The sequence below is a fragment of the Ctenocephalides felis genome, unplaced genomic scaffold (genome assembly GCF_003426905.1).
Source record: "Ctenocephalides felis isolate EL2017-DRISC unplaced genomic scaffold, ASM342690v1 CF-g0.4_SCAFFOLD_00845, whole genome shotgun sequence".
NCBI lineage: Eukaryota > Metazoa > Arthropoda > Insecta > Siphonaptera > Pulicidae > Ctenocephalides > Ctenocephalides felis.
Window position 1 is genome coordinate 1,534,856 of NW_020536999.1, and position 14,153 is coordinate 1,549,008.

General features: G+C 27.9%; 1 protein-coding gene across 1 annotated transcript; it reads left to right on the forward strand.

Moving 5' to 3' along the window:
- Positions 1 to 2,999: 2,999 nt before the first annotated feature.
- LOC113364207 (eclosion hormone) lies at positions 3,000 to 3,352 on the forward strand. The gene is made up of 2 exons (XM_026606695.1): positions 3,000 to 3,084; positions 3,165 to 3,352. Exons 1-2 carry the CDS (start codon positions 3,000 to 3,002, stop codon positions 3,350 to 3,352), a joined length of 273 nt encoding a protein of 90 aa, XP_026462480.1.
- Positions 3,353 to 14,153: the final 10,801 nt, after the last annotated feature.

Genomic DNA, 14,153 nt, shown 5'->3' on the forward strand with positions numbered 1-14,153 from the left:
GTGCTGATTAGTTTTTGGCAGAGGTAGGTCTAGCCGTTCCGAAGATATGGGGCAAAAAGTGCCAAAAACGGTACCTCAGTTTTTAATAGAACGGAGCATCCGATTTTGATAATTCAAAAAACATTTTACTTGTATTGACAAGATGAAGATTTGATCAAATTTTTATAAGGGCAGGTTTAGCGGTTTCGGAGATCTAACGAAAAAATAAAAAAAAAATGCCATTTGGCGGTCAAAAATGATCATTAGACATATGCACATCAAATTATCAGATATTTTATAGAGATTTTAACAATAAGATAGTTTCTCAAAAATCTTATTTTTTCGAAGTAATTTTTTTTCAAAAATGTTAATCGTTTTTAAAAAAATAATAATTTTTGGTACGGGAAGTTCCAGCAATTTGCCTTAAGGCACGATGCCCTAATTGCCTTAAGACAGAATTCCACTTACAGCTAGTTTTTTTCAAAAATCAAGTTTTCGGGGGCTTTTTAATTTTCGTCCGTTAGTCGTCATTCACGGTCGTTCATTGCTCACGAGAGAAGAAACAGGTTCGGCACGTCTTTTTTATTTATTTATTTATTTATTTATAACTCTCATCTGTTAATTATTGACGCCAAATAAATAAATAAATGTTACTTTTAATTTTATTTCTTTTTTTTAAAGCAGGAAATCGATTTAATTTATTTAATCGCACAAATTGACATTTATACGCGAGCGGAATTTTACCAGTTCCGCATGAGGCGGAAGCGAATCGATTTTTTGTACTTTTTATCCAAAAACTAGCTCAAAAATTTGATTTAAATACCTGGATGTAATTTTATGCCTATTGGCAAGTTGCTGTAATGAAAAAGCACAAATAGTATTTTGAGGTAAAATTTTAAATTTTTTTTAATGTATTGTTTTATGGCTTGAAATTTTGCTTGAATTTTTATTACATATGTAAAACACTATGAAGAACTTTTTGAACCCTAAACCTTTTTCTGGACTAATATATTTTAAACACTGTTCTTGGACCATGAATACCCTTTTTAGAACCTTATTTAAATAAATACTCTTTTTTTCCCTCCTAAAAAAATTTTTAGATCTGTAAAAAAAATTCGAGCCCTATCTAGAATTTTTGATCAAAGTTTTTGTATTGGGGCAAGCTCTTTATATTACCGTCTAAACTTTTAGGCGCCTGTCAAGATTTCTAGACCCCTGACAACATTTTTGGTACCATTGGCAACATTTTTGGAAACATCGACATCATTTTTGGTCCCTTGATAATTATCGGAAGTCCAAAAATGTTGTCAGGGGTCTAAAAATCTCCTCAAGGGTCCAAAAATGAAGTAAGGGGTCAAAAAATGTTGTCAGGGGTACAAAAAATGTTGTCAAAAAATATCAATATTTTTGAAACCCTGGCAACATTTTTGGATCGTTAACTACATATTTAGACTCCTAAAAATATTTTTGAACCTTCTGACAACATTTTTGGATCACTGAAAACATTTTTGGATCACTGAAAACATTTTTGAACCCCTGACAACATTTTTGAACCCCTGACAACATTTTTGGACCCCTGACAACATTTTTCGACCCCTGACAATATTTTTAGACCCCTGAAAACATTTTTGGACCCCTGGCAACATTTTTGGACCCCTGTCAACATTTGTGGACCTCTGACAACATTTTTAGACCCCTGAAAAGGTTTTACGATCTATGAAAACATTTCTGGGCCCCTGAAAACATTTTTAGACCCCTGAAAACATTTTTGAAACTCCTACAACATTTATGGAACCATGACAACATCTTTGGACCCCTGACTACATTTTTGAAACCCCTGACAACATTTTTGGACACCTGACAACATTTTTGGATCCCTGAAAACATTTTGGACCCCCTGATAACAATTTTCGGCCACTGACAACATTTTTGGATCCCTGAAAACATTTTTGGAACCCCTGACAACATTTTTGAACCCTTCACAACGTTTTCGGACCCCCTGATAACAATTTTTAACCCCTGACAACATTTTTGGAACTATTGGTAACATTTTTGGACTTCTGACAACATTTTCAGAGCCCTGACATGATCTTAAGTCTCTGATAACGTTTTTAGACACCTCAAAACAATTTTAGACCCCAAATAACATTTTTAGACCACTGACAAAATATCTAGATATCTGACAAAAATTTTAGACAACTAACAAAACTATTACACCTCTGAACATATTTTTTCAGATTTTTTCCCTGAGGAGATTTTTAAGACTCTACATTTTTAGATGCCTGACTAAATATTAGACTTCCACAAAATTTAGAGACCATTAATAAAATTTTTAGCTGTTTAATATTGCATTGAATGTATTTATTAAAAAAATAATAATTAATTCAATATTATTTTTTTATCAAAAAAGAATTTTATACCAAACGATTTACGTATGCAAACAAATTTGCGTCAATTCATTAATACATTTAAATAAATAAATATATATACATACATATATATATATATATATATATATATATATATATATATATATATGTATTTTATTTAAAAAAGAACCAAGTTCCCTTTCTATCGCAGACCTCAGAAATCGCGGGTCTCTACATATATAAAGCTAAACACACACTCAGAATGTTTTAATGTTTTTTCTGAATTTAATTTCAATATTACTGTATGTGAATCATAAAAGTAATAAAATAAAAAACTTGTATACATTATATAATAGTAATAAAGATAATTGAAGACAAAATTTAATTAAGATCAATTGCAACGAAATTTATAAAAACTTACTAATAAATAATTAATTTATCAATAATTTAAAATTGTTATAATTAATAAAATGTTTGATTAAATTTCAGTGTGTGTTACGTGCTACATATTTTTTTAATTCTATAAAACAATTGTGTTAAAATAAAAAATATGTGAGTTAAATATAATTCCACCAAGTTTTATTATTATAAAATTAACATTTTTGTAATTTTTTCCATGAACGTCTGCACCATCATATAGTCTTCTACAAAATGTCTTCAAAAACATTCCTGTTCGCATTTTGTGTCCTAATTTTGTGCACCCTAAGTATTTCCGTGGCCACCCCTGCTTATAGTGGTGAGTATGGAATTTTTTGGACATCATAAAACTACCAAAATTTTATAAATTTAATTTTTAAATCACAATTATTTATTAAGTTGGTCTCGATTATATGGGAATCTGCGTCCGAAATTGCGCCCAATGCAAAAGAATGTTTGGGAACTATTTTGATGGACCGGCTTGTGCAGATTCTTGTTTAAGATTTCGAGGGAAAATTGTGCCAGATTGTGAAGATTTAAGGTCTATTGAACCTTTTTTGACTAGCAATGGTGAAAAATTCGAATGATAATAATTGACAAGTGATAGACTTCCCAGAAATTTGCTGCTTGATGATGCTCTGCTTAAATGCTAAATCGGCAAGTTTTTTTTACAAAAATATTTTCTGGTATTACTTTATCTAGTCCACCAGCTTGTGCACACTTTTGTCTAGAATTTAGAAGCAAATTGCACCAGATTGTGAAGATTTGAGGTCTACAAACCTTTTCTGGACAGAAATGGTAAAAAATTCGAATAATTTTAAGCAATATGTGAAGATGGTGCTTCAAAATTGATTTGAATCAATTTCTTCGCTTAAGTGCTCTATTAAAGCCAATATCGTGCTGAAGTTATTATTAATTTTGCAAATCAAAAAACAAAGATATTGATTTTGTTTTGAGTGGGTAGATTTCCTGATGATAATTCAAATATCCTGAAAAAATCTTGTACCACTTTGAAGAACATCAGGGTTTGATGGTTGAAAGAGTTTGATAGTATTTGTGATGAATTTATAAAAAAATTAATATGATTGATTTTATAAACAAAAAGCATTGCTGCCCCAAAATCCATCTAGATTTCGTGAATTTAAGGAATTTCTGAAGATTTTGCGATTAAAAGCTCAAATAAGTTTTAGTGGTTGATAAGTTGACTTGGTATACATTTAATAACTATGTATGTCTACAGTGAAATATTTGACAAAAAAATTAAATATACTATTTGAAAGTTAAATATGAAAGCTAAATATTATTTCAAAGCTCCAAATAATTTTAAGCCCAGTTTTAACCACTTGAAATTAATATGCATAAATTAATCATAAATTCTGAATTTATTTTGCTAAAGTTGTTAGAGTAAGATTCATATATAATTTACTGCATGTCCTGAATAAAATCCATAAATTTTAGGAGTAAATCTGGAGAATTTCCAATAAAATTAGGACAAATTAGTAGTTTTTCTGATAAATTATAAAAACTTAACTTTTTTCATTTGGATAAAAATGAATTTAAATTTTTAGGTACAAAATATTGTTTTTGGCTATAAAATTAATATCATTTGTATAGTTGAATGATAACAAATGTTCATGTATTAATAATTATTATGTATACTGATTTTTAAAAGTATTTACGACCAGAACAAGACTGTTGATAGTATTAATGTTTGATTAAATTAATTTTTAGGTAAAAAAATATTTTAATTGTATAAATAGAAAAAGTGCTGATGTCACCAAAATTGTAAAAAATAATATTCTTTGTACATCATTAATTTAACAAGAATTATTTATATGTTTTGGTTTATGTCAGTATTACATTTTGTACTTTCATGTTTTTAACTTTTAAATTTGATCTTTTAGATTTTATTCTTAGATCTCCGCAATAGAAAAAAATAGTGTATTTCGCAATTCAATATTTTTAAACTCATAATTACCTAAAAAAAGTCCATTTATCATTATTTCAGAAGATCTAATGTATTTTTTCAATTGAGTCTCAAGAACAAATATACATTTAGTATTGTTTTTTTTTTTTTTAAATTATTCAATTCTTGTGAATGTTTTGAATATAAAAAATAAGCTGAATTTTACGCTTTTAGCATTTATTTAGTATTCTAATTAATTGAAATTTAATTTCAAAGACAAAAAAGTAACATTTTTGCTTTAATTAGTATAATTAAGTATAACAGTGCCTTTTTACAAAAAAAAAAATAGTACATATTTTAATTTTAGTTTTAGCTAAATTAGATACTGCAATGTGATATTTATTTTAATAAATATTTTTAGCTTTAAATATATAAATGCTAGCCTAATGAATAAAATAAATTGGAACATTAAATAAAATGTGTGTCATTTTCAATTTCAATCGAATTAAAGTCTTATGTAAGAGAAAGTGAATTTTAAAAAGTGTAAGTAATATATATATATATATATATATATATATATATATATATATATATTGTATATTCTGACACATATGAATATAAATTGAGCAACTCGATAATTTGTATTCAAAGAAGATGTTTTCTTTGAAACAAAACCGAACTGTGTCACAGAATTAATTTTAAATACAGGTTTTATTCAACTTCATATGAATTTATACATTTATATATATATATATATATATATATATATATATATAAATATATATATTATAAATTGATAAAACTTTACTAAAGTTGATATAACGTTTTTAAGTTTTGTCGAAAATCTCAAAAATTGTTCATAAAAGAAGTCAAAAATATTATTAGAAAAAATGATGTAGTTTCAAGTTTCTAATTATTAAAATTATAACAATTATTATAAAACATGTATCAAGTTTCACAGTTAATTATTCAATGAAACATCAATTAACTTCAACCTTAAAAAATCAACTAAATTATCACATTTTTTTTTTTTAAACCATAAAAATAATAAAATTATGCTCACTATCAAAATTGAATTTTAATCCTAAAATATTATTTAAATCAGGTAAATGAAATTACAACTGGGTTTTTATTTTTTAATATATTTTATTTATATGAAAGTATGAATTTAGTAAGAAAAGCTAATGAGAACTTTTTAAATTACAAAGTTGTCTCAAAGGATTTTCAAAATATTACATATATACGATTTTAAAAATAATGCATACAATTATATCTATCACACAAAAATAAAATAGATGAAATTTTGTTATTTTATTTTATTCTTTTCCTAACATTTTTATAATATATGCAAAATGGCAAAAAAGTCTCAAAGAAAAGATATTTATCTAGATATTAAAATAGTAGTTAGTTTTTTTTTTAATTTTGTGTCAAACGATTTAGAATGATTTCAAAACATAAAATTAGTCAATCGGTTTTTTTGGCAAAAAGATAAATTACTCCTTATTGAAGTTTAAAAAAAATACTGATATCAATTTGTCTATTTAATTACCCAAGTAGTGTAAGCTTCCCGTAGTTTTTAATAATACAGAACCCCAATTGGTGAAATTAATTTTAAGAAACCCACTAAAACCCACTAGTAAACCCATCCACATCTGATTCTCTAGTATATTAATTTATTCGGACTAATGGTCCGGAATCAGTCAAAACTTTCAACATCTGCTTCTTCTGTGAAGTGTCATTTATTATATTAAATAGCTATATACATATAATATATATATATATATATATATATATATATATATATATAAATTATGTATATATATATATATATATGTATGTATATATGTATACAAGAGTAAAGGCAGTTGGAAATACAATTGAAACAGATTTCGACCTTCGTAATAATTTTAGACGGTCTGATAAATAGACATAGCTGACCTATGATTAATGTACCTAGGAAATTGAGGTAACAGATTGATATATACCTACTAGTATATATATATATATATATATATATATATATATATATATAATAAGTATAGAAAGCTCTCGTGACTGGTCTTATACTAAAAATTCGGGAGTGAAGCAAGTTAAAAAAAATCTCATTAACTATAGTATTTAAGAAAAAACAATACAATAACTTAATTTCTTATAGCAGTAGAAAAATGCATTATTTTATTTCTGGAAATTTATTAAAATAAAATGGAAACACAAGCGAAGCATCAGATGATATTGAATTAAGCAAAATAGTGAAAATATTGAGTAAAAAATGCAAAAATTATATATTTTAACTTTCATAAAATGGTTTTGTTCCTTTAGTAATAATGATAATTATAAATTGCCACCGAGTTGAAAAACGCTGTTTTAAGCCATAGTATTCGGTCAAAAATTTAATTTAAATCAAAATATTAAACAGATCAATAAAATTTAGACCAAATTATGTATAGTTTGAACCATGCATAGTTTGAATAGTAATTTTTGAACTACAATATCATTCCAACCACTATATTTTTTGGAGAGCACTGTACTGTTTCAATTAGATCGCATTATTTATTTCATCATAAAATATTTTGAAATTATTTTTTTCATTTTGGAAAAAAAATTCGGGCTACTGGTCAGTAGAGTCGCTCTAATAACTTTGTCCTCTTATTAGTACTTTCTCCTCTTAGTTGAAATAAGTATATTTGTACCTATTATTAAGTAAAATTATTACATAATTTACTCTTTAGTAGAGCTTTTTATACTCTAAAAAAAATCAGATTGTTTGTTAGTAGAGTTTATAACTTCTTCCACTGTAGTTTGTTCATAGTGTAGAGTCCTTGTTTAAGACAAATTTATTTTTATCACGCAAGTAGAGTTTGATTAATTTTTAGTTTGTTTATCACTAAAGTTTTTTCCTCTCACCCAATAGTATTTTCAAGTTGCTCTTTAGTAGTTCTTGTTCCCCTTATAAGAATTTTTAATTTGATCCACAGCAGAGTTCATTTTTTTTTTAACAAACCTCGGAAATGCGCCAGTAGAGTTTTGTCATATATAAGCAAATTTTCAGTTTGGTCGTCAGTAGGGTATTTTTTCTTTTTGTCGTGCTTTTACGTTATAAAATAAATTTGAGGTATGATCTTCAGTAGAGCTTTTTCCACGTTACCAATAATATTTTAAATTTGCTAGTCAGAGTTTTTTTTGCACGTTTCTAAAACTTTAATAAAATGTTTGTCAGTAGAGTTCTTTTTTAAGAGAATCATCAGATAATCTGGTTCTTTTTTTTGTATTGAAGTAGATGTGCAAATAGGATCTCAGCACAGTGACTCCTTTCTCTAACTCAAATAGATTTTTATTTGCTGGTTAGTAGAGTCTCATTGTCGATGTTTATATTAATTTACCTCTCCTAGAGCCATTTGGCTATAAAATTAATATTTAACTAATAGCTGATTTGTGTCTAAGATAGATTTTCCACATTTGTGTTAAATATTATTTGCCATGAAGGGTCAACAAATGTAAAAAAATCATCAATAATAGTTGTTATTGTTTCATAAACTTTGAAACATCGTCACCACCAACCACGTATTCGTTTTGCTCATCAATGTGTAGTCATTTTGTTTATTTATGATTTTGTCAACATATAGTTATATAAATAATACCCCCATAAACCGTCGCTAAAATTTTTGCTTTATCAACAATTGTTATATATTTTTGGTATACAGTATTCCCGATCATACTCAAACCCTTGCATCCTTTAATAAATATAATATTATAAGGCTCAGCTTACATTTGTGACATTTTCGGATAAAATAGTCTGCATCTACTAAACCAATTATTAGGTTTCACAAATTTTACATGCAAATTAAAGCTGAGATATTAGTCATAATTTTATCTCAACATACTACATCAATATCTTTATTAGTTTTTGAGCCACAAATTTCCTTTGACAACCCTTTCGCCTTCGTCAACCCTTTCTTTCTCCTTGAAATATTACCGAAACCTGGTTGTTTTAAAACGCGATTTATCTTTTTACCTCCGACAACAACAGGAGAACAACAGAGTCAATTTGTTATAGGTACAAATATTACTCGCCGTCTTATTTGCAATTAGACAAAGTATCTTGAAGAGATGAGAGGACTTTGTAAAAGAAGGAGCCTTTTCGGTATAAATCCGAGGCAATTAGTGTACGCATCAATTTTAAAAGCTCGTCTTCGTCGTGTTGATGTTGATTTATCGAGGAGCTGAAATATTGAACGGGGGATGAAAGACTAACTAATGGTGTATGGCATCGTGCCTTGAGGCAAATTGCTGGAACTTCCCGTACCGTAATGAAATGTTCGAGAAATTTTAAACGTTTTCAAATATATTGTTACAAATACTGTAACTTTCATTATTTTTGCTATCTTGTTATATCATAAATCAATCAATTTATCTCCGGAACATTAACAATCGTCATTTCATTTCGAATTCAATTTAAAAAAAAAAATAGTTGCCTAATTTACACAAAATTGAAAAAGTGCTCCAGTATAGTCACAGTCTAAACGCATTTGCAAATAATTCTGTGCGACATTTTCACTTATACTGTGCTTAGCTTGGCGGCATTTTCACATTTTTCAATAGTTTTCACAAAATTGGAAAAGTGCCAGAGTGGCGCTTAGACTGTGCTTAGCCTGGGTGATTTTTTAAATTTTTAATCCAAAATTGCAAAAATATTTTATGGAAAATAAAAAAAGATATAATAAGTTTTCATCCTCGAAATCAATTGTTTTGTCAATACAAGCAGAAAGTTTTTTAGTTAGTCCGCTCATTCAAATCGGACGCTTAGTTCACTCCAAAACTGCCATTTTTAACATTTAGCTCTGTATCTTCGAAATGACGGGACCTGTCTTTGCCAAAAACTAATCACCTCTTCTTCCAATCATTACAAATTGAATGTTTTTTAGATCATTCAAATCCGATACTCCGCTCTCTCAAAAACTCTATTTGTATTTGCTGCACTTTTTGCTCCGTATCTCCGTAACGGCTGGACCTACCTTTGCCAAAAACTAACCAGCACATCTAATTTTTTTGCACAAACTTGAAAAAGTGCTTCCGTATAGTCACAGTCTAAACGCATTTGCAAATAATTCTGTGCGACATTTTCACTTATATTGTGCTTAGCTTGGCGGCATTTTCACATTTTTCAGTAGTTTTTCACAAAATTGAAAAAGTGCACCAGTGCATAAACAGTCTAAACGCACTTGGGTAAACATTTGCACCAGAGTGGCGCTTGGACTGTGCTTAGTCTGGGTAATTTTTTGAATTTATAATCTCAAATTACAAAAATATTTTTTGAAAAATAAATTAGAAACAAAATTTTTTTTTTCCAGAAGCAATTATTTTGTTGAAACAAGCAGAAAGTTCTTTGAATCATTCAAATCGGACGCTTAGTTCACTCAAAAACTGCCATTTTTTTAACATTTAGCTCTGTATCTCCGAAACCGCTGGGCCTACATTTGCCAAAACCTAATAACCACTTTTCCCCGTCATTACGAATTGAACGTTTTTTACAAATCCGATGATCCGTTTTCTCAAAAACGCGATTTGCATTTTCTGCACTCTTTGCTCCGTATCTGCGTAACGGCTGGACCTGCCTTTGCCAAAAACAAATCAGCACATTTCCCTATCAATAGGGAGCGAATGTTTTTTAAGCCATTCAAATCGTGTTCAAATTAATCCGTGCGCCCGAAAACGTGGACGAAATAATGCGGATATACAAAACACACACTCACACACATCCATTTAGTTTCTGAGGTATGCCAGTAAAATGTTCAGAAACCTTCAAAACGTCGAGAAATGCAAAAAAAATCATTTTCGATTTTCGGCCCATTACTATAACTACCATACGGGAAGTTAAAAATGATGGGTTACATTTACATACATACACATTTGTAGAATAACTCTATACTGATAAGAGACACGGATCTCCATGACCAATTACTCCTCTCGGAATAAATTTATGATGCCCAGGTACTCGTATATCGACTACCGACTCCTCGAATGCTAAAGTATCATATTTTCTTGAAAAGATGAAATATTTTCTCAGCTTCCCGAAAGAATAAATTAGGTGCGGAAAAAGTATCCGGAAGAGTTTCCGGTAACAAATTAAGGTGACACGGAACACTAATTGTTAATTAGGTGATATTAATCAGATTAAAAATGGGAAAGCGGGGAAAAGTTATTTACTGCCTGGAGAAAAGAAATACGATATAGGAAGGTACATAATTTATATATATATATATATATATATATATATATATATATATATTATGATTAATTTTTTGAAGGGCGTAACATCAAGTAAAAATATAAATAAAGTAAAGATTTGTAAAACATCTTTTTACAATTTTGAAAAAAAAAACAGAAAGGGTAACATTAAAAACTAACTATACACAAAGCAAGAATAAAAAAGAAAGAATTTAACTAAAAAGACAGACTATTTTTTTACTATTATTAATATTATTTATCTAATTTTAATTTGAGATAGATATATTTAGTCTGTCTTTTTAGTTAAATCTCTTTCTTATTTTTATTCTTGCTTAATTATTATATTAATATAATTTAATTAACTATTAACTATTTCATTACTTATATATTTATTATTTAATTTATTTACTATAAACTTATTTATATTTATTTAATTTTAATTATTTTCAAATATAGACTAGTTTGTTTGTTGCAAGTATTTTTTAAAAATGTATTAAGTATTTTAATAAGCTTTACAATCCTTTTACAATATAATTATTTTGTTTAACCAATTTTAGGTAATTTTATGATATTTTAACATATTTAATTGTCTTTTTTTTTCAAATAAATTGATGAGTATTTTTAAAATATATGTGTTTTCTTTTACAAATTTTAGGCATTTTAATGAAAGAAGAATTTTGTTTCACAATTTTTTAAGTGTTTTTAAAATATAAGTTTTTAGTTAAAATATAAGTATTTTAACAATGTCAATATATTCGAAATAAATATATAATATTGCATTATATAATTTTTATATACAAAAATTGTTCATTATTTGTATTTTTTGTGTTAACTAATACATTTGTATATTTATGTTTTGAAAATGAGACAAATTGGAAGTCGAAATCAAGACTATTATTTGACGTAACTTAGCTTTGTTTGATAATTAGATTAAGTATTTAATATATATATATATATATATATATATATATATATATGTGTGTGTGTGTCATATATACAAGAGTCGTCTAAAATGTGTAAGAAGTGTCTTTTGTTAATTTTAAAAGAATCTAGAAATAGATATAAATTTTTTAGGTAATATATATATATATATATATATATATATATATATATATAATGTGCTCTTTTCTGATACCTTTAACCCCTTTTAAGGGTTAATGAGGTGTACACATGAACACCTTAGGGATGAACAAAAATAAATGAAAGACTGCCAAGTTGCTGATATGGTCTTAAGGTATTCTATACATCACGATTTATGTATATATATATATATATATATATATATATACAAATGTATATAAAATATAAAAGCTTAAGAAAAAACAGCTAGTATGATTCGTTTCTATGTTACATGTTTACAATTTTTGTAGATGAACACTAACTATATTATAACTAATATGATATTTCCATATTTTAAAAAATGTATCTGCAACAAAGGTTCCATGAAATAATTTTGATGGAAGAATTTCCATAAAATGTCTCCGCAGAAAAATTCATCTGAAATGTCACCGCACAAAGTTTTCAAAAAGTATCACTTTAGTAAAATTTTCCAAATATGTCATATCAATTGTAATAAAATTTTTACAAAACGTATTATTCAATTTTGTAAAACAAGTTTTTGTAGACTATTTTGCCATATTGTTACATACATACAGGTTCACTACTGATTAACCTTTTGAGCACCCATTTTTACTACCTATAACCTAATTACTGAATGTCTCTTGGAGACAAATTGTACAAATATAGCATTACATTATTACGTTATATTCTTATATAATTAACTGTTTATAGCCGATTGGCGTCTAATAAAATAAAATAAACTAGTGGGGTGGGTGGCATCGTGCCTTAAGGCAAATTGCTGGAACTTCCCGTACCGTAACGAAACGTTCGAGGAATATTGAATGTTTTCAAATAGATTATTATAAATATTGTATTATTGTCTAATATTTATAATAATTATATAAACTGAATTGCAGAGTTGAAATTATTTGTTTAAAGTATATTAGAACTATAGTCAGAATTAAAAATAAAATCTGAATTATTTTCGATATACAAAAAATTTAAAAAAAAAAAAAAAAAAAATGGTACAAAATTTTTTTTTCCAAAATCAATTATTTTGTTAAGACAAGAAGAAAGTTCTTTGAATCAATTGAATCGGACGCTCAGTTCTCTCAAAAACTGCCATTTTTTGTACATTTAGCTCTGTATCTCCGAAATGGCTGGGCCTGCCTTTGCAAAAAACTAATAACCCTTTCTCCCAATCATTACTAATGGAATGTTTTTAGATCATTCAAATCGGATGCTCCGTTCTCTCAAAAACTCGATTTCTATTTTCTGCACTCTTTGCTCCTTATCTCCGTAGCTGCTGGACCTGTCTTTGCCAAAAACTAATCAGCTCTTCTCCTTATTAATAGGAATCGAATGTTTTTTAAACCATTCAAATCGGTTGATCCGTACGCCCGAAAACGTGGACGAAAATTTGTATCCATACATACATACACACACACACACACACATCCATTTTTTCTGAGGTATGCCAAAACGTTCAGAAACCTTCAAAACGTCGAGAAATGTAAAAATTTTCAATTCCGATTTTCGGCCCATTACAATAACTTACCCTACGGGAAGTTAAAAAATGCTACTGCAGCATATTTGGAAAAATATTTCAATATCAAAAGCATAAAGAACGTTATTGGATCAGAACTTTCAAAACTACCCAAACAGACTACATATGTTTTTAAAATCACTTATAAATATGACATTTGCAAAACTTTTATGTCAGTGTAGTGTAGTCAACGTAGTTTTAGTCTTCTTCCCTAGATTGCATATCTCTGTGTCGTAGATATATATATATATATATATATATATATATATATATATATAGTATTAATATATAATAAAATGGCTTTCGGGTGCATTGAGGTAGTAGTTACCGGGTAACCCTGCACCTATCATCTACCTACTAAGCCGTTCAGGTGGAAAGTTAAAGATAAGCGACGAGTCGCGCGAACGCCCTCGTACGCCCTTGTGCCCCCTGGAAGCCCCCGACACCCGTCGAAGCAAAATTCTCACCTAGACATTTATTCATCAGATAAAGGATAAACGAACGAACGAACGAACTAAATGGATATATTATATTATATGGATTGCGAAAGGAATAAGGAAATGGTTACAGGTTGAAAGACCGATCGAGGTCCAGCTTGAGGTGAAATTGTATTTAAAGTTTATCGTGTTTTATATCTTGTTTGTATCATAAT